General features: G+C 38.4%; 1 protein-coding gene across 6 annotated transcripts in view; it reads right to left on the bottom strand.

Annotated features, from left to right (window-relative positions):
• The window catches only part of CACNA2D1 (calcium voltage-gated channel auxiliary subunit alpha2delta 1), a 434,905-nt gene that overhangs the window by 363,818 nt on the left and 50,738 nt on the right, over positions 1 to 20,349 (bottom strand). For all 6 annotated transcript variants that reach the window (XM_075489919.1, XM_075489999.1, XM_075490084.1 and 3 more), the window contains exon 2: positions 12,887 to 12,968. In XM_075489919.1, the coding sequence (XP_075346034.1) occupies positions 12,887 to 12,968 (82 nt within the window). The remainder of the gene's footprint in view (positions 1 to 12,886; positions 12,969 to 20,349) is intronic.

Below are 20,349 nucleotides of genomic sequence, written 5' to 3'. Positions count from 1 at the left end.
ATAAAGGTTTTGTAAATTAATCTCTTCCTGCCCGCACCCTGGTTTTGGAGAGGGCCTCCCATGGCCAGCTCGCCCTGGTCCTTCCAAAAAGTCTCTTCTTTCTATTACCATGGGGCTCTAATGGGCCTCAGTGACCATGACCTGCCTCACTGGGAACCTCTGCCCGCACCCTTGCCCACGGGCTCCATTTCAGCCCAGTCCTTCGCTACGGGATAGGCATGCCTGTCTCCAGCCCTACCCTTTCGATGGATCTTGACCCTATGCCATAGTTAGCCCATCTCCTAAATGGACCCCTCAGATGTATGTTAAAGCTTTTCTCCAGTCCTGTCTCTTGGATGGACGTTGGACCCACGCTGTAGCCTTGTCTTCAACCTGCCCCGGCCCTATCTCCTTTTACTCCTGACTGGAGGCCATGGGTGAAACCTAGACTTGGTTCATTGCTTGTCATGTCAGAGACTGCTGACTGATCCCGTTACCAGCATCCAGCTCCCTTAAAACTGTGCAGTCAGAGTTCAAAACTCCCCTCTGTCCCAGGTCGAAGCTGACTCAGGTTGAAGCTACGCAAAGGAAACTACGTCATCTTGGCATTAACTGCCCAGAACTAGAAGAACTGGGGAATGTTTTTCACAGGTGCTTGCATGACCTAATCTGACACCACGTTCAGAGCCAGCACTTCTGCAACAGACACCTCATGCACCAGCAACCCCAGATTACTTATTAGCTGCAGCACAGTGTGTCATGAATGCAGAGAAGTAGCTTTGGTACAGAGCTGCCCTCAAAGTTAAAGAGCATTCAGAGCCTTGATTGCTGGGGAGCAAGATGCAGAAATAATCTGGTGCCTGCAGGACACTGCTGGGGTCTGGGCCAGCCAACAGCTTCAAGATAACTTCTGAAGTCCCATCCAAGGCGTACTGCTTTGGGTGCCACTCAACACCAAAGCTGCTTCTGTGCAATGTGTAATTCTCTGCTAAAATCAATGAGAACTGAAGAATTATGTTTGCTCTTTGCTAATACGTAGTTGGGGATTTTTGTAGCTTTGAGATTTCTAAACCTAAGGCTGAGCAAGGACCCGTCACCTTTATAGTTACTGAAAGGAACAGGCATTTCCAGAGCTTGATTCATTCTGATACAAGAGTATTGCTATCTGCTCCTTACCTAGACAAAAGAGAGTTGCCTTACAATTCTTGATTGAAGTAAAATGTAAAAAAACAACCAAACAAACAAAACCAAAACAACGTATCAGAATATTAAATAAAAATGTAGCTAACAGAATAACTTAAGAGTTTTTCTAATTTATACATCTACTTCAACTTGGCCCAGGCTGTTGCTGAGCTCTGTGCTCATTCATTGCTCTCCTTTCTCCTGCTCCCCAACCAAAACAAAATCACACAGACTGACCCAAAAGAAATTTAGTATTTCATCCTGGGGAGAAAGGAATCATCTAGCTTGAAAACAAAGAAATACATTTCTGGATGAAATTTTGGGTAATGTTAAAATTTTCAAAAAAATATTTTGACAAAATTATATTGTTTTATCAGAAAAAAATATTCAATGTGTTTTACAGAGTCAGAAACAGTTTCAATTTTAATGACTTTGTTATAACACCCACATATTCACTGCTTTTATTTTTTGACTTTATGAGTGCCATGAAGTTACATGTCATTATCTCATTTATGTGAGAAAAGCCGAGAAGGGGGACCATTTGACAGACATCCAAACATACGATGAGATCTTGGGAGCAGGAAAAGTCAGAAAACAGAAATAACCGCTCTGATCCATTTGAGTGACTATTATTGCTAACTTTTTATTACTGTAGATACTTTCCTTTAACTCAATTTTTAGTAGTCACAAACAACTATATAATCTGCCCAGAGGGAGCAAATTCTATCGTCTTACTACTGTATCCTATTTCCAAAGTTATACTAATACTTTTTATTTCTAATACATACCAGAGAATTTTTTTTCTTACAAGACATTTATTTTCTTTGAATCACAAGCAATCCATTGTGGAACACACGAAAAATGCTCCTTCCCAAGGAGCATTCTGTCTGTTCAAAGAAATCAGTCTGAGTATTTTAAATATGTCTTACTCTCTGCTATATATAATGTATAAATAAGATTACAGCTGCTCCCTAGCAACTCACAGATGCCTTCATTCTTGAAATTCATGGCAAGAACACACCAATAGTTTACTGTATCTGTCGCTTTTCAGAATCACTTGCTTGATCACTGACTGCTGTAAAGATCTGGGGTGACAAGTGACAGGGCAGCTGATGTTTTGAAAACCATAACATATCATAGTAGTGATGTGCACATTAGGAAAAAAATTATCAGAGAGAGTTCATTCTTAAGCAATAAATTCAGGCTGAATTCTGCAAGATGTTGGGAACACTTATGCCTCAGTTAACATCAGGGAGAGCGTAAGTAGTGCCAGAGTCAATTGGCTCACTCAGGTGCCTACTCAAAGGAAAGCAGATAATCAGGGATACTTTGTAGGATGGAATCATCGGACACTTTTGACTGTTGATAATTAACAAAGTAGTCTAGAGGACTTTAAAATTAAGAAGCAATTTTTGTAATTGTCACTTTGTATTCAAACCCTCATAAAACCTGAGTTCAGCTTTGTACCTCTGCTATTGTACAAACATCAAAAACAGATCTAAAAATCCCCCTTTGTTAAGAAAAATGTATTTTAAGGCATTCAATTTTATTTCATAGTGATAGCAATACAGTATTAAATAACAAGACTACATCATTTATTGTTTTCGCAGCATTTTTAGCTCAGGCTTTTAGTTAAGACTGGATGAGAACCCAAAACTCCTAACTCATGACGAGTACAGCATGTACAACAAGTGAATCTCTCTTGTAACAGAAGAACAATCGGAAGGAAGTGTTTCACAGTTCTTCTGCATTTCTGGCATATTTTGAGGTGGGCACTTAGGCAATTTTTCGAACTCACTTATTCATAGGAAATTTTGTCCTGTCTCAGCTGCTCTTAACGCAATTTAACACCTACTGACTCTCTCCCCAAAGGTAATTTTAAGTCCCAGGGAACTAGCAGAGTCTTTCTGGTGTTTTACTAACCACAGCACTTGGAAACTGATTAGCTAGAATGTTTGGGGTTTGTTGGTTTTGGTGTGTGGGTTTTTTTAAGGGAAACCTTTAATTTGCTCTCAGCTTTTACGAAAACTATCTGAACACAAGCACTAACAGGGCAGATTTTATTAGTGTTAAAGCCAACGGAAAGTTATAAATGAACCAAGAACAGTGCTTTGCTCAAAGATTATCCAGATCATCAAATAGTAATTAAAACTGTGGTAATACTAGGCCACCCCTTCCCTTGAGCCTGAGCAAGCTTTGCTAATGCAGCCACCTATTCTTAGCGACTTACAGCTGATTTCGCTGGCTGGAAGAAGGAACTCTTCAAAACGCCAGTTTATTGCTAAGGGAGCAGAGGGAGGGTAGCATCTGCAAATAATAAATGAGGCTCCCTGTGTTTTGACAATCTCTTAATTTCCATTCGGATTACAAAGAGAACTTGCAGATGAGTCTTCAAATTTCCCAACCTGCATTTTTAAAAGTGATTTAATTTTCCTGACATCTCGACATTGGTTAGCAATGTGTAAACTCAACAGAATTTAGTTTGGAGGATTCTATTTTTAATGCCTGCAGCTTTGGTATTTGGTTGCACATAGAGCATAGCAGTGGCAGTGGTATACCCCAAATGGGACATACCTTTGTAAATACTGTATTATAAAAAAACTGTTACTGTATCTTGGGAATCTCTGACCAGTCTAACCCGTCCCATACATTATTTTAATTCTGGTAAATAGACTCCGACTTCTCAATGAATACCTGAAATGTGCCTGTTTCACTGTACCAACGCCAGCATAATTCCATTCTAAAAGTAATCCTGACCTGTCTTCCCTTCAGCACACCCCATTCCGACAGCAAACTGGTGTCTTCGCCTTAGGGATGAGGCAAAAGACATAAATGTAAATAGTGTACAATAGCCAATATTTGCTTAGAAAGAATTCAAGCTTTTCAGAGCACCGGCCTCATACACAGCCCACTCGACCAATCCCACTTACTGATAAACTATTTTATTACACATTACTGAAGGCATTTAAAAAAACTAGAGTTGTTTCCTTGCTTTCAGATTTTTCTCCTTCTGCTCCTTAGAAAAACAATGCAATAAAGTGCACTTTCACAGAAAACTGCAGTTATAGACCTACCAGCACCACTCATAAAAACGCCCTGAACTCAGGGAAGTTTCACCATATATAAAACAGCAACCCAATGAGGCTACAAGAAGTGCTTCAACAACTTCAAAACACTTGTGGGGTTTTTTTTTAATTTTCATTTCAAAATGACTTCAAAATTTAGGTAAATTTGCTTTATATGCTTAAAAATTCCTCTCTATTTTATTTGATGTTAAAAAAGTGGTTTAGTCTTTTGTTCCATTGAGGACAACAGAAAGAGACAAAAGGAGAAAAGAGAGGATGCAATATTTTTCTGACTTTTGAGATCAGCCATAGTAAACCTCACTGGGTGGCAAAATTCATTCACTGAATACGAAAGTTCCCTTAATTCCCATATTCGACTCATTTAAGCACTTGCTGTTCTTTCTTAAAGCACTGGAGAGCACACCCAGGGCACGCAGTGAACAGCTTTACAGTTATGCAAGTTATGCCTACAAGTGTTGTGGTATTAGTTACATTTTCCACTTTCAGGAGTGAAGTAGGATGGAGACTGCACAACTTCTCATCAATATACTAAAGTTTTATAGGTCATAAATCATAAGTGTCTTAAAATTCAGGGTCAAAATAGTGACAAACTAATCAGAATCTATAGCAATCAGAACATTCAAATGAAATTCAGACTTGCAAAGTCCATAGAAAAGACCTCCAGAGAAATATAAACCAATTGTATTTGGGTTGTTATTCTTAAAATCAAACCATGTTAAAAAAAAGTAAATCAAGTTCTCACATTTCTTCTTTATATTTTTCTCAATCATAAAACTCTCCACTACTTCAACCTTAACAAGGGTGAACGTAGTATATTCTGGAACGTAGCCATATATCCCCTAGGTCCATCTGGTAGTTCGTCAAAGAATAGCATGAGGTACAAAACTCTTTGCCTTTGGCTAAAGCATATTCAAACTGAATCCAACCTGATAAATATAGTATAAAAAAAGGGAATAAAGCTGGTAAAAATAAATGGAATTTTCAATTCAGCTTAATTTTTTTTAATAAATAATTCCAAATTTATATAAAGCCTTTGCTAATTCGTCCCATTAACTTCATGATTTTTAAGAAAGAGCCACATAAATATCATGCTCATCACAGAGAAAAATAGCAAGAATGAAAAAGTTTAGTGCTAACTTGTCTGTGAAACCACCTTTTGAAGCAGCAATTTCAGACCACCTATGACAGTAGGGAAGACTCATACAGATACAGATTTTACATTAAGTTCAAGTAAGGTTTTAAAGCCTGCCGTTGCACAGACCTCTATATAGGTGATGAAGAGAACAAGGCAAGTTATATATGCCAGCTTCTATAGGCAATAAGTTAGCAGCATGCCTCTATCTGTAGAGCCTCTAGAACATAACAGCATCTTAGCTAAAATCTGTAATGAGTCCAACAGAAAATTACCCCTAGGTTATAATTCCTTCTGGCAGAAGGAAGCTTTCCTGAACATCCCTGCTCTAGGGTAGTTCAAATCAGAGACCAGTCAGTCTCTCTTACAAGTCACTGATCTCAGTTAAACTCTAGACTGATCCAAGACCTGAAAAGCTAAAAGCATGGACTGGGAATCTGCTGCCAATCTGAGTGCTTCAGCAGACTCGCACCATCTGTGCGTTAGGCACATAGACCTCACACCGAGCAATGGATGGAATGTGCTCATGCAGAACCTCGGCTGGGTGTTCAGCAAGAAAGTGCTAATTATTATAAAACAGCATTCAAGAGATACAATAAATATAAAATTTTCTAACAGTTGCTAGTGGACTCATTCTGTGAATGGAACTCATCGCCACATATCAAATATCCATATGTAGCTCTCTTTCATTTTGGAGGAAGAAACGGTATTTCTGTCTCAGTATGAATATCATTTAAAGGCCAAGTCAGTCTATATGGGTTCACTCTACAGCTCCTGGGACTGTAATAACAGCATGCCTTATGAACATCATGCATGGATTGTTTTTGCAGTGATGTATCAAAAAGGAAACAGATTCAGAGACTAGACTTCCTTGGAACTGCCTCTCTATCTGCTGTTTCGTTCAATTATGCCATCGCTTGAAAAGGTTACACAGTACAAGATGGCATTTTTTTGCCATAGCAGTCATAGTGAAGCTCCAATGTGTTTGTCACGTCAAAGCTCTTAACACAGACCCACATTTTTAATACAGTGTTTATGTAAAAGAGGATTCTCTTCAATCAGTTTGGAACAGACAAGCTCGTGCATTGCTATCAGGCACACTCTGCTCTGAGGTCTTCCTTTCTGGGTACTGCAGGGATCCCTCCCTCCTCTCTCCTGTCCCTAGAGGTATTTTAGGAGCTGGAAATCAGAAGCATACTTGTTGTAGTTTATTAGATCAAAAGAGCTGTCAATTAGCTTAGTCATGGGCCTTTGCTGTGAAAGGTCTATGTAAAAATGGAAGTTGAGCATACTTCCATCAAAATGGGACTATGTATTTACTTAATTCTGTAGTTCAGTATTTTTTCTGCATGCTGAGGTAACTATTCATACGTATAGAATGTGACTTTGAACTTTGTGTGCAGTTTTTTGTCTTTACTAAGACAAAATGCCTACTGATAAATGAAGCTAGTGAGATCAGATATATCCTCAATATTTATTTTGCTACATGGATTTTAAAATTCTATTAAGCTTCTGTCTATTCCTTCTTATTTTTTTCTAAAAGTCTATTTGCTCTGTAGAAACCACGTATCATTCACACCAGAGCAGCTTCATAATGCCTGAGAGCACAGAGAGTTCATGAGTAAGACAGTTACATGAACCTTTTTAAGTTGAAAGGATAATTACATTACTTGGGTTTCTTACTTAAAAACACAATGTTTATAACATTAAAGGGCATATACTAAGCTGTGTCTGTGTTGAGAAACATTTCAAGAAGCACATTGGACATCTTATATCTCCTTAACAAAGATTTTCCTGTGTATCTTGTCTTCCTGCTTTCACATCTCAAGTTGTTGTGTATACAACACCTTCTTATAAACATTCCCTTTGCTCTTCTAGGGAGAAAAAATCTGTTAAATCATAGAAAGGACCCAATAATACCCTTTTCAGCTGGGCAACTACAGCAGCAGTAAGATAAAGCCTGATAGCCTCTGTTTCTTGTGTAAAAATGTTTGTTTGGTTTTTTTCAAAGTACTTTTTACCTGTTTGAATTGTAAATTAAATGTTGTTAGGCATGATTGTTAGTAAATGTAAATCAGTGTAATCCGCTGAAGTCAGTGGAGCTCTGCCAGTTTTCAACCAGCTGAGTATTTTGGCATCTTGAATCCTGACTTCCTGCCTTGTTGAAGCAATCTTTGCATTACTGTAATGAGGATATTACATTGATATTAAATCCAAGTTGGAGTTCTTCCAGATCTTGCTTAAACTCCTAATAATGTCCAAAAAAGCAGTATTTAAAAATGTACTTTAAAACTATTTTTAGAAGACCATTTTGAGACCATTCCCAGATAGTATAGATAAGACTTGAAGGACACAAGGAGGAACTACACTTTAAACATGATCAATCTTACTGATAACAGAACTTACATTTAGATGTTACTAGTATTTGTGTTGATTCATACCACCAAAGTAGTAATTTACCGTAACTAATTCAGAGGAAGAATGATCTGGAGTTAAAGCTCTAAATGGAAAAATGAAAATCTGAGCTCGATTCTTGGTTGGATCAGGATTCTCTCTGTATGGCAAATATCAATTAGTGAGTAAAGGCGCATCTATAAATTAAAGATCATGTTTCCTCTGTGCACCATAATAAACCTCAGCTCTTGCCTGCCTCTCCATCTCCTATATATACCCATTTTGTCTGTTCCTTCTTCTCCAGTTATACTGGTTTGCTTGGCTAAGGCTATGGTTAAGTGTAGGCTCGGTGTAGAACTCCTAATTTAATGCCATCCAAGCTTGCTTTCGCAATTTTTCTTCCTACAGGCATTATATTGCTGTCATCATTGCTACTAAGAGAAAAGGCGTGTGAAATGTCTGTTGGCATAAACGTATTCGTATTTTCAGAAACATAGTCACTATTGAAGTAATTCACTAAATAAATTCCCAAATATTTTCTCTTTTTTAGCATTATGTGGAATATTCATGAGTATATATTATCATGTATCCTTGCTATACAGGTATTTTCAAAAGTTGTGATTAATGAAAGTTGCAATGGTTTAAAATGGCTCTATCATATGTGCAAAAGCAAGAGGAAGAGTGGTTAGTCACTAGGACAAGATTGTGATTCCAACTCACTGTAAGAAATTTTTCAATGAACAAAGAAAAGGGAATTTTCATCTGAGGAGATTCCTCTCCTTAAACATGATTCCATTGAATGGAGTACATGTTGAATGGAAACACCTTAAATACAAAAAATGCTCTCCCTGGATATCTACGTCCACACTGCAGAATAAATCAGACTTTTACGTAGGTACTGATCTCAATAGGTCTGCTATTCAGCTAACAAGTCCCTCACTTGAGTTTAATGGTATTTTAGATTTGAATTTTTTTATTCCTTTGGAAGTACATATTACACTTTAAGTTTTACATTCTCTCTGGTCAAAAGCTCTCCTAGTCTAAAATCAAATTAATTGAGATTTCAGGCAGTGCTCCTATGCCTCTCCATGATGGCCAGAAGAAAATATTTCACAGTTCTCCAGAAGAGACCATTGTGCAGTATAATTTCCTGCATCACAAAGACCCACAGACATCCAATGCACATACAAGCATGTATAGCACTGATGAACCCTGAGATATCTTCGACAAGTTATGGAAACATCATAAACTTGCACGGCACAGCGGCTAATTGAAAAAGTGCTGGGTTTTGAAGAACTAATTCACTCCAGCTGAGAACATAGTAATTGTACTACTTTGAGAGCTATCTTGGTCCCTTTAGAGATCTTCACAGGAGACTCAATTGTATGAAGCAGGCACAGATTGTAAGTTCAGCTGAATCAATGGGACTTTCCCTGAGCCCAGGGAGAGGTTGACCAGGCTGTGAAATGGTTATAATCTGTTACACGTCCTGGCTATGAGCTTTAACCTCATCACTTGGCCAAATTAAAATTGATTTGCCCTAGAACACGGAAAGACATTTCTCCTACCAAAAATCTGACCAAAGTATAGCTTTCCAACCCTACACACTCTGGTACTACAGCTGCTCACAGAAAGTCACGTCTACTATTTTATAATAGAGGCACTCTGCTCCTTCTTTTTGTATCAATCATTCTGCTTTTGGAGGGAGGAGGGGCAGAAAACCCAAGCAAACGTATTTCTTTTTTGAAGTTTTCCAAAAACATGAAGACTACAGACTTGGTCCAAACAATTCTGGAGTTAGAAGAAGTAATAAGTCAGAAACAAAGCCGAAAATTCAATCTGACTGTTAAGTTTTTTAAAGCTTGAGCAACTGAAGGCAAGTTCTGTGAATAAAAGTGACAGGCATGTAAGCATGCTGTTTTTAATGTCTTGTAGTCTCCATTTTTCCAGGATTATGGCTGGTTTCAGAAGAGATCTGACTAAACGTTAATAGGCAGCAAGCAGAATAAAAAAGGATGCCATTCAAAAATGGGAAGGTGACAATAGCCTGTAAACAAGAGGCAAGAGGGAGAGACTGCATGGCTCACACCTCACAGGGCTCTGCATTCACCCTTTCAGGCAAGAGAGCTAATTAAAACCTTGTGGCTAGAGAAAGACATCATGCAATTTAGGTCAAACAAACAGCTTTGATATAGAGAGATATTTTACATGGAAACATCCCCCTTGCATGCTTTTAATCCTAGGATTACAAGCACATATTGACCACTTTGTGGATACCCTCTGAGATTACTTATTTGCTTGAATTGTGCTATAAATTTTGGCTTTCAAAAAGAAACTTACCTACAGTATTCACAGACTAATGTTTTTTTTTTTCCAGCGTGAATGTCACTGTGGTATACTTTAAGTATAGCTGGTAGCACTACGTATTATTATGTTTGCCCAGCAGTTCTCATTATAAGACTGTTTTAGCAGCTTGTAAGTTTGCTGAATATTAACTACATATACTAACATTTTCCTCAGGGAAAAAAAGTGTGACATTGTCAATCTCTTGGCTTTTCGTTATCTATTTTACTATGTGGTCTTTGCACGGAAATGCCAGGCAAAATGGTTGAGACATTAACTCATTGTTTTGCTCAAGTTAGAAATCCTCTGTAACTCATTTCCCTTTGAAACACCCTATTGCCCCTGCACTGTAGATTAAAAACCCAACACATGTATTCAAAGATACACTTTTTACTCCTTGGTGTTTAACGAATTCTAGCCTGAAAAGCACCTGCAGGTCACTGCAGAGATTTTATCAGCTAAATCCCTGAGAATCTACACAGAGGTGTATTCCAACCCAGAGAGCATCACTCCTAGAGAACATCACACCTCCTCTGCAGCTACAGCTCAGACTTGCTGTGGTCTCTCAGGTGATCTCTACACCCTTGTGGTCTAAGCAGTGGGAGAAAGAGGAGATGAAAACTGAATGAAGAACAAAGGGCAAGAGATTGGGATGTGGAAGTAGGAGATAACAGATTGGAAAATGACAGGCAAAGAATAAGGAGAGAAGAGACTGGGAGGGGAGGGGAAATAGAAAAAGCATACAGGAGAAAACTACAGGTTTGGGACTGAGAATTGGTGATGGAGGGAAAGGTGAGAAGGAGGAAGAAAAAGACCTGTGGAACAGAAGAGATGCAACAGGAGTATTGGGACAGGCTGGCCACACACACCTGGACAGAATGTTTTGGAAACACTAAGGCAAACTACAGAGTCCAGAGAGAGGTGCTGAACTGGAGAAAGCTGAGGAGAGAGATCCTAAAAGAGGGATAAGAAGCCAATGTAAGGGAGAAAGGCAGACTGGCCAGGCAGCAAAGGTAGAAACTGAGACAGAAACAGAATACGTTGAGGAGAGATGAAAGACAGTCCATGCAGCACAGCAGGAATGGAATGGAAAGTCCAATGGTGGACCGGAGGTATGATACTGAATGAGGAGACAGTGGGGAAAAAGAGACACAGCAAGTGCAGAAGAGAACAGATCACACCTAGATCAGATGAGCAAAAAGGGCCCTCCCTCCTCTTAGCAGAAACTCCTCACCAAAGCCTGGAGAGAGAGACATGATTCGCAAGCCTCATTGTTCTCTGTCAGCAGATATGTGTGAAATCCACCTACAAAAACTTCCATCGGTGTTCCATGCTGCGGAACCCTTATGGTTCCTCAGAAACCTCAAGTGATAGACATTTCTGTGTTGTTGAGATCCTATGCTGGAGACCTATGTGTGTGTCAATCTGATGCTTTGTTTTAGGATTTCAATATTTCGTTTTCACTTTGTTTGGGGTTTTCCAAGATTAAGAAGTGCATCTAAAGCATCCGCCTTAATTTGTGTTGCAATATGAAGCACTCAAATACTAGGAAAGGCCAGAACTAAAATAATCTCTGCAATCTTCATTTATGTTCTTCATGTTCATGCAGTGACACAGTCTTTCCTTCTATAGGACAGTGGTGATCTCATCTAAACTGAAGCTTCCCCAATGTAAATGTGGACACCTGAGCTAGTCATCTAGCTAGTCATCTAGAGGCAGTAAAGAGCAAAAGTCCTTCTGGGACAGGATTCACATGAGACATGTGGATGTCTCGGTAAAAAGTCCTTAAGGTCAAAGGAATACCTTAATATAGAGTGTTAAATCTGAGAAACTTCACACCTGATTTTTCGGTGTTTCTTAATGGCTTTGAAACACAGCTACTATTCATTTCATGGATTGTTTGGGGAGATTATGACTTCTGAAAACCAAATCTCACGGCTTCATGTTCAGTTCCCCAGCACCAAGGGCTTTTGTTGGCTGACAGAGTAACTTCTTTTCCTGATGTAGCAGCAAAATTCCCTTCATTATACAGTCCTACATCAACCCAGAGATCCATCGGTTCTCAGAAGGAGCCATGGGACTTATGCAGGGATAGGGAGAGGGAAATGTATGATCATGTGGTTGCATACTGGATCATGATGTATACACACAAAGCCGAATAGGCAGCATAATCCTGATATTTTCTGAATTGTGACTTCATTTTTCTGCAATCTCAGATGTGTTTTTACTTTCTATGAATGGAATATAGCACAAAACTTTCTTCTCAATGACAAAAGAATTGTAAATTCTTCCCTAAAACACAATTTGGGTTAAATTGGAACAGCTGAATAAAAGTACTCCCCATTCTCGTCTATGTTTCTTCTAATCAAAAGCTGCCTCATTTCAGGAAATATGTGTCAGAAAAATAGCCTCCCTTGTTAATAGAGAGCAGAATTTTCCACTGCTGTGAATGGTTGCTTCCTGGATACCGTATTTGACAAACATGTAACATAAAAGCACTTGCTTCAGGTGGAAGCATTGCAACAATGGTAAGCCTTATGCCTGATACTGCAAAGCTGATTAAATATTAGCAATGAGCAAGTGCTGCAACATTAAGAGAGTGAATTGATGGATGTCTGTGTTATTCATTTCTCTCAGTAAGCACTGAAGAGTTTAGTTCCCCAAAATCTTTTTACTATGTTGGGATGAACTGATTGTAATGCCTAGATGATGCCACACCATTCACTTCACTTTCTAGTTATTGCAGTCTAAGGCGTGTCTTCTTACTCACCGCAGCAAGCTGGTCCACTCCACTTGCAGTTCGTGCTAATGTCACAAGATCTTCTTGCATCTTATCCACCCATGATTTTATCCTACAGAAACCAAAAAGAAAAGAGAGGCATCCAATCAGATCACTGGCAAATAGAACTTGCATACAATTATATAGCACAAGAAAAGGGCAAAAAGTCACAATATGTTGATAAAATTGAATACAAGATGTACAAGACTCATCTTTGATTGCTAAAATATAATAAGCTTGGAATGGGCCAAAATATTCAAGCTACACCCTGATGGTGTTCTCTTTCGCTGACTCCAATCTAAGCCACTTGTTTTGTTTTTTCTTTTACTTTTCATCAGCTGGAGTTTGCCTGCTGCTCTCCAGGACAGACACTGTCTTCACCATCAAGTATATCACTGTAGCTGCCTCCTTGACAGGTACCAAGGTCTGTTTCCACATGCAATAGAGCCTAACTTACCTTCTTTTTTTCTTTTTTTCTTTTTTTTTTTTTTTGCAATAGAGCCTCTACCCAGCCTTGATGACCTGATTCTTCTCATACAGTTTTCTGTGGTGGCCACTACACTAAGCCAGCTGTAAACCAAGCATGCCATTGTATCTATCACTAGCTGTAGCAAAGTTCACCGCAACAGAGCTGGTACGCTGCCTGCCAGGACAACCTGCCTGACCTGCAGCTCACTCCCAGCAACACCTTTCCTGAAGCCTTTGAGGTCTCTCTCCCAACAGAGAGCACAAGCAGAGAAAAACAGCAACTGGGAGCAGGCCGATAAACCAGAATAAATCTTCTGACCTCTAGTCCCTCTCCGGACACTCTAAGGAAGCAGCCGCGGGACAGGCAGCAGTGGGCATAGGTGGCACGAGCTGTTTTGGCAACGTGCGCCTGCTCTCGGCTGCTGTTCTTCACCAGGGAACAGGCAGCGATTTGCTGCTGTGCGTGCTCAGCTCCCTGTACCCACTAAACCTGACTCTTTGGAAAAGCATTGGATCTAATACAGTTTTTGTGTTTCTGTGCCATGTCACATTTTGAAGGAACCACGGTACAAGTTTATTCCAGTGAGGTCCATGTTCAGAAGAAGATTGTGTTGCTTGCCTAGCCAGAAAGTTTGATCTCCAACTCATCTATCGTATTATCCCTGCCATTACCACAGCACTCTGCTCTGAAATCTGGAACAGATACATATATTTATCCTAGCCATTTCCTAGCCTTAATCTGATACCCAAGGAATGACTGCTTAGATAATTCATGAAAGTAGGAAAGACAGGAAAAAGAGAGACTCCTTTTTTGTTAATATGGAAAATCTGGAAGACTAAGAAAGAATGTGGAGGACTGATTTTACTCTTTCTTTCCATGGTCATTAATATATTTTTTGTTAAACCACAATCAATATCTTAAAAGGGCACAATCTCTATTATGGAGTTGCAACTTGGCTACTTTTATTAAAGGATCCTTTCTCATGCTTTAGAAGAAAGTGATTAGTCATCCAAACACAAAAGATTTAGGGCTGTGACATCTAACATGAAGGACCTTCTGGCAGCCCAAAATAACACGTGCACAGATAGGGATGGGAACTACCTAGACAGGAAGGTACTAAGTTTTACAAAAGTGCCAAATATAAGACAAATCCCTCTTCTCAATCAATAGTGGGTCACTCCCCAATCAATATACTGTCTCTCATGAATCCTATTTGAATCCTATTTCCCACAAGCAGAATGCTCTGACACAGTAAACAAGAACTTTTTGAAGGTTTAGCTCAAAGTGTCTTTGAGGCCTTCACAAAAAATCTGTAGCAGAAATTGAACTAGTAATCTCATTAACCATAGCTTCTGCCCAGGATGTTTTCATCCTCCCTCCAGCCCCTGGCCTGGCTTGTTCGACACTCTCATCTATTCTGCCATATCCTTTATTTTCTCTTGTGTCATATCTTTATTTTTCCCTTCCAAATCTTTGGATAAAGAACAGTGATTTCGCTCTGTCTGTACAGCACTTCCATTATTTCCTCACTGGATTCCAGGTGTTTCAGACATACAAAAATTACATCTTAAAACACCCTGAATTAAAAAAAAAAAGAAGTCATGAAAAAGTTTTAGACTGAAATTATTTCATTACTCTCATTCATCACTGAGCAATTTCAATTTATCTAGTTCCCAGGGGCTAGAAGCTTTCATAAGACTGTCTACCCTTTAAAATCTGCTCAGTGCACTCGACGAAGACTGACTTATAGTCCAGATGGCAGAACGCTCAGTTATAATTCCAATATTTTGGGAAGAAGATTATATTGATTGAACAACTATGTATGCCAAATCAATAATGCAAGAGGAGAGCTTATCACACAGGTTGTGATTATCTAGATTTCCATGAACAATTTTTTTAGCTTGCACGTATTCTTTCTAATTTGGGTCAAGCTTTAAAAAACTCTTTTAAAAGATTGTTAAAACAATGCTTCTAAATAAAATAGTTCTGAAGTCTTGACAGGAGGAGTTCCACTGTATAAAATACTCACTGGATTCTCCATGAGGAAAAAAGATGCACAGAAAATTGTGAAAGTTGTAAAAAAAAAATTGTAACATGGAATGTAAAAAGTGCTTACGGGGACAAACCCTTTGGCACTTTAAAAGGACTGATGGGTACTAGAACAGTTGTTAGGAATTCCATCATCTCATAGCTGATCAGTAACAAACTGCTAATAAATTAGTAAGAGTAAACCTCTTCACTTTCAGTGGGAAACTATCGGAGTGGGTCTTGGAAGAAGGGCTTGAGCAAGTGTCTTCAATGGAAATCTTACTGATACGTCATTTCCAGAGGTACTGCCTCCACATTGTGGCATGAAAAGAGGATTTACCTCAAAATGGGCCTACGTCTTAACTTGGTATATCCCCCACTTACTTCACAAATCCTGAGAAAGTTAGAGCGGTAACAGAATGAGTAAAAAGGTTGGAGACTCCATGAGTTTGTCCTCCAGTGCCCCACCAGAACTCTCTGCTGCAGGGCTTAACATCCCATTAAACACTTGCAAAGCAAAGCATGCTAAGGGAAAGCCCTTCAGACAGACACGATCTTTTAACAGGTGTCCAAACACTCCTTTTACCCACTGTAACCGAGCAGCCCTTTCTCTAGATTTTTCTTAACACGTCTTACCCTTTGTGTGATTTGACCAAACTTCAGGCTATTTGCCATTCTTTGGCGAATGTTTGCTGCACCATTTGAGTCACTTTGCTACCTATCTCCAATCCAAGTAACAAGTTAGTGTTGATGCTTTTCCATGGAGGTTCAACAGAAGTTAATACGTGCAACAGGTCAAGACAGTCACAGTCTGTATTTGCTTTCTCCTTTTGCATTGCATCACCAAGAGTGCTCTTACTGCCTTATTTCTTCGCTCATTCACATCTTATATATCTAACATGGCCACAGGAGTGTGATGTATGTTGGGATCTAGGGACCAATTACATTTTCATTGATTATTACAATTGATTCCATTATTGTTTTAATGCTCCCAAACCTTCCCTTCTATACTTTGCTTTCCAAAATCTGATGTAAAATAAATTCACTTCCTGGTTTAAATCTCCACAAAACCCTTATATTATATAAACATTTAGTTCTGTATAGAAATCAGTTTGTTAAAAATCACCTCTTATGGGGCATTATGTTTATCGTAGCTTTAAGCCCATCACGTGTATCTGTGGGAACAGTACCAACTCATACGCACAAGTATGAACAAAAGCAAAAAAATCCTATCATCTTCCATTTTTGAATGGCTTCTATTTTTCTGTGTGAAAGAATGAGATATATGAAAGGTGAAAAAGTGAAACCCATTACCCAAAAGTGTTTTCAAAAGCATAAAATAAATAATTGAACACACTGAGATTTTTTTATGATCCACTTCAGTTATAAAAATTCTGGGTGTTATTTCTAAGAGGAGTCGATAGAAAAAAATCAGGGAGGATTGATTTTTAAATTGACTTTTTTCATTTCCCACTGCTTTGTATTTTTACTGGATATATTCCTCTCTGTCCTAAAAGGAAACTGGAATGGTGAGAACATGTATTAGTTAGTTAGTTAGTTAGTTGAACTTGAAATTTTGAAAGAAGTTAGTTACCCTTCAAAACATGAATTACTTATTACTACTATTACTTGTAAATGAAAGATGGATCATTTTCCTCTTTAACTTGCAAAAATATTCTTGATTTTGCAATAAATACTCCTTACATATTGTCTAGAATTCCTGCCTCCACACAATTAGCCCATACCTTGCCTTTTGAAGTTAGTCATCCAGACTAGGTTTTGTTTTCTTTGTTTTAATTTGCAATTGAACTAGGCTTCTGCTTCAGTCAATGAAAAAAGGCATCTCCAGAGCTGACCCATTCTATCCTCAGCCAGGTGAGCTGATCTACCTATCTCCTACATTGCCTCTAGTGGAGCCCTAGACAGCTTTGATTCCTAGCCCAGGTTCTCCAGCGTAGCTAGGCTACATGCTTGACTTTTAGGCAGGTTAGGGTAGACAATATCAGTTTCTAAACTGGAACAGGAAGAAGTCCACCTTCATTCTAATTTAATGGCAATTTCCCTCCCCAGCTGTAACTTAAATGTAAATAATGCTTCTTCCAGAACTGACTGTATATTTACCTTAAAAGATTATTTTCTTGCATATTCATCTTAGCCTATTAGACCTTCTGTAGTGGAAACTGTCCTTTTCTTACTTGCCTATACAACAGCTAGTACAGCAGGGTCCAACATAATAAAAAGTAGTAACTTCGGAAGGGTTTTTCTAAATTACTATCAAGAGTACAAATGATAAAATGGCATTCTACAGCTCTGCGGAAGCTCAGTATAATTACTCTTGCCTTCCCACAAGAATTTAAATAACATAATTATAACATTATGATATTATTAATGTTAATATGTTATAAATAGTAATAAACATTACTATTTATAAGATCTAATGTCAGTATGTCTGCATCTCAATTCTCCCATCTTGCCACCAGACAAAAGTGTACATTTGAGCTATTTCATGCTCCTCATAGACTGTTTTTCAGAAATGGACACAATCACATCCTATAACTTTCATGGGAAAATTTGGCAGAATGTTTAAAATGCAACTTTTTTTTTCAGTTAAGGAATCACATTATCTCATTGTAATTTTTTTAAAAAAACATGTCTTTAAAAAAATGAAACAAGAGCCTTTAGGCAGTGAAATGCTTTTCTGGTGCTCCTTTTAACTGAAGCCTGTAGTGTAATATCTGTCTGACAGCTGCTCATGGTCAGAGTTTATTTAACAATTGGAAAGCTGTCACAGCAAACGTGAGCTCCCATGACTTAAAGAAGCAGCAGTCATTTTTTTTCTGCAAAGGGCACCAAGAGAAAGCCTGTACAAAAGGTTAGTTTGTTCCTACCGTTATTAGTTTGGCACGAACATTGCAATGGATGTTCCACTGAAAGGTGACTACATTTTGCACTACAATTGATTTTAACCCCCTTCTCCCACACACAGGCTTTTGCCATATTAAGCAATGACTAGACAAAAGGACTGCCCACGTGCCTTTCCATAGCAACTTCTAAGTGATTTGAATGATGAAGGGGACGGTCTGATTAAAGACAGACAGACACGGGTCATTTACTGGGGAATTAGAAGGTACAACCCTGCTGCTGCCGCCTGGGCTCCGACCAGATTGATGAAGAAACAGCCAGAACACTACAGAGCCATCCATCCACATTACACTATTAGCCAACCTAGCATAACAGCTATTTTGACAGCACAGAAAGCTTTTTTTTTCTTTCATTTTTCTTCTTTCCTTTTTTTTTTTTGTTTTTTTTTTTTAAAGTAGGACAATTATATTTCCTAAAGTCAGAGGATTTTCACAGGTACACCCTTGTCACGCTCCAAGTAGAACTTAATATAGCAGGTGCCAGACTAAGAAATCTTGCTTTTAACTTCATTAAAACCTATTTTTATGTTAAACCTGTATACCAAACTATACTTGCAGAACAGAGCACTGCTCTATTACAAGGGTAAAAGAAACCAAGAGATCTAGATGTAGGACAGCCTGGCTATAACCTTTTTCCTGCTGAAACTGATGCAATGTTTTTCTGCTGACTTCAAGGAAAGTAGATTCATGTGATTATACGCCATAGCTTTGTAGATCACTCACACTAACTTAAGGTCCATTAGCTGACTTCTGCTTGGATAATGTCTTATAATCTAAAGAGGCAGGTGTAGAACTTAACCCTGCCAACTGAAGTCACTTGGTATGTTGGACATCCACATCCAGCTCTCCTCAGTTAAGATTACATTTTGCTCAAGTTTCTGAATAGTTCTTGCATACAAAAATAACAACAATTAAAGTAATGAAAGCTGTAAGTAGCAAGAGGAAGAAGTGTTTTCAAAATAGGTCAATATTTCTTAGATTATCAAAAAGGAAAAAAATACATAACACATTGCTCCTAATTCAATAGAAAAGTGGTGTTTGAAAAATGAAGATAAATGAGATTAGGCTCAGAAAGAGTGAGAGCAAGACTTGCTATATTTTTTCAAGCTAACTCCACTCTCTTTTCTTGCTCAGAAAAACCTTCACTTTCAGGATCAGATGCTTTTTAGACGATTTGCTGTCAGTGAAGGAGGGAGGAAAGGCTACAAAATTATCATAAAAGCAGGATTCTCAACCATTCTGTGTCCCTCTTAGGCAACACTAAAGGGCAAACAGAAACTGTTATTGAAATTTATAGAAGGCATGTGAAAGAAGACATATGTTACAATGGAATTACTAACCTTCTACACAGAAATTACCCGTGTTGCTGCATTTATACTTCCTACTGCAAAACTACTGAGTTTTAATACCACTATATATTTTGATGACCTATTAAGCTGACAGTACTCGTATTTCAGATACGTGGGCGGATGGATAGATTTATAGAGAACCAGACTTTGGAAGGAGTAATAAAGGCAGGTTTTGTGAAATACTGAACAAATTGTCACAGTGTGCTAAAATCCCACTGATTGTAAATCAGGGAAAGAAAAGGGTTGGCTATGGAGAAACTGATGCAAAGTTCACTAAAATCCCATAGTTATCAGATCAAGCTCTTGAATCTCCACTGCATAGCCAGAAAATGAATAAAAGAGAGTTATGTAATTTAAGATGAGATATAAAAACAAATTAAGGCAAAGTAGCCCATATAAGCATTTGTGAATTTTCCAGATCTTACTATAGGATTTGTAACAGTCCGATTAGATGCCACAGACTGGAGGAGATTTAAATTCATCATCTAGAGACATGTTCACCTCATTCTGTAACGTCTACGGTTATGAACCCCTCAGGGTGCCAAACCGCCCTCCAATACTCCTCTTTCTGTTGTGTGGAAAGTTACTAATGGCCTATGTGAAGGTATGACAGTTGACAAGTATAGTATAAATACTACATATAGTAAATAGCAACTTGCAAAGAAGTTAAGGATTCGGAAATTTAAG

This window comes from Mycteria americana, chromosome 1, assembly GCF_035582795.1.
Source record: "Mycteria americana isolate JAX WOST 10 ecotype Jacksonville Zoo and Gardens chromosome 1, USCA_MyAme_1.0, whole genome shotgun sequence".
NCBI classification, from domain to species: domain Eukaryota; kingdom Metazoa; phylum Chordata; class Aves; order Ciconiiformes; family Ciconiidae; genus Mycteria; species Mycteria americana.
The sequence above is the reverse complement of the archived record's forward strand: the minus strand, read 5'-3'. Positions and strand labels throughout refer to the sequence as shown.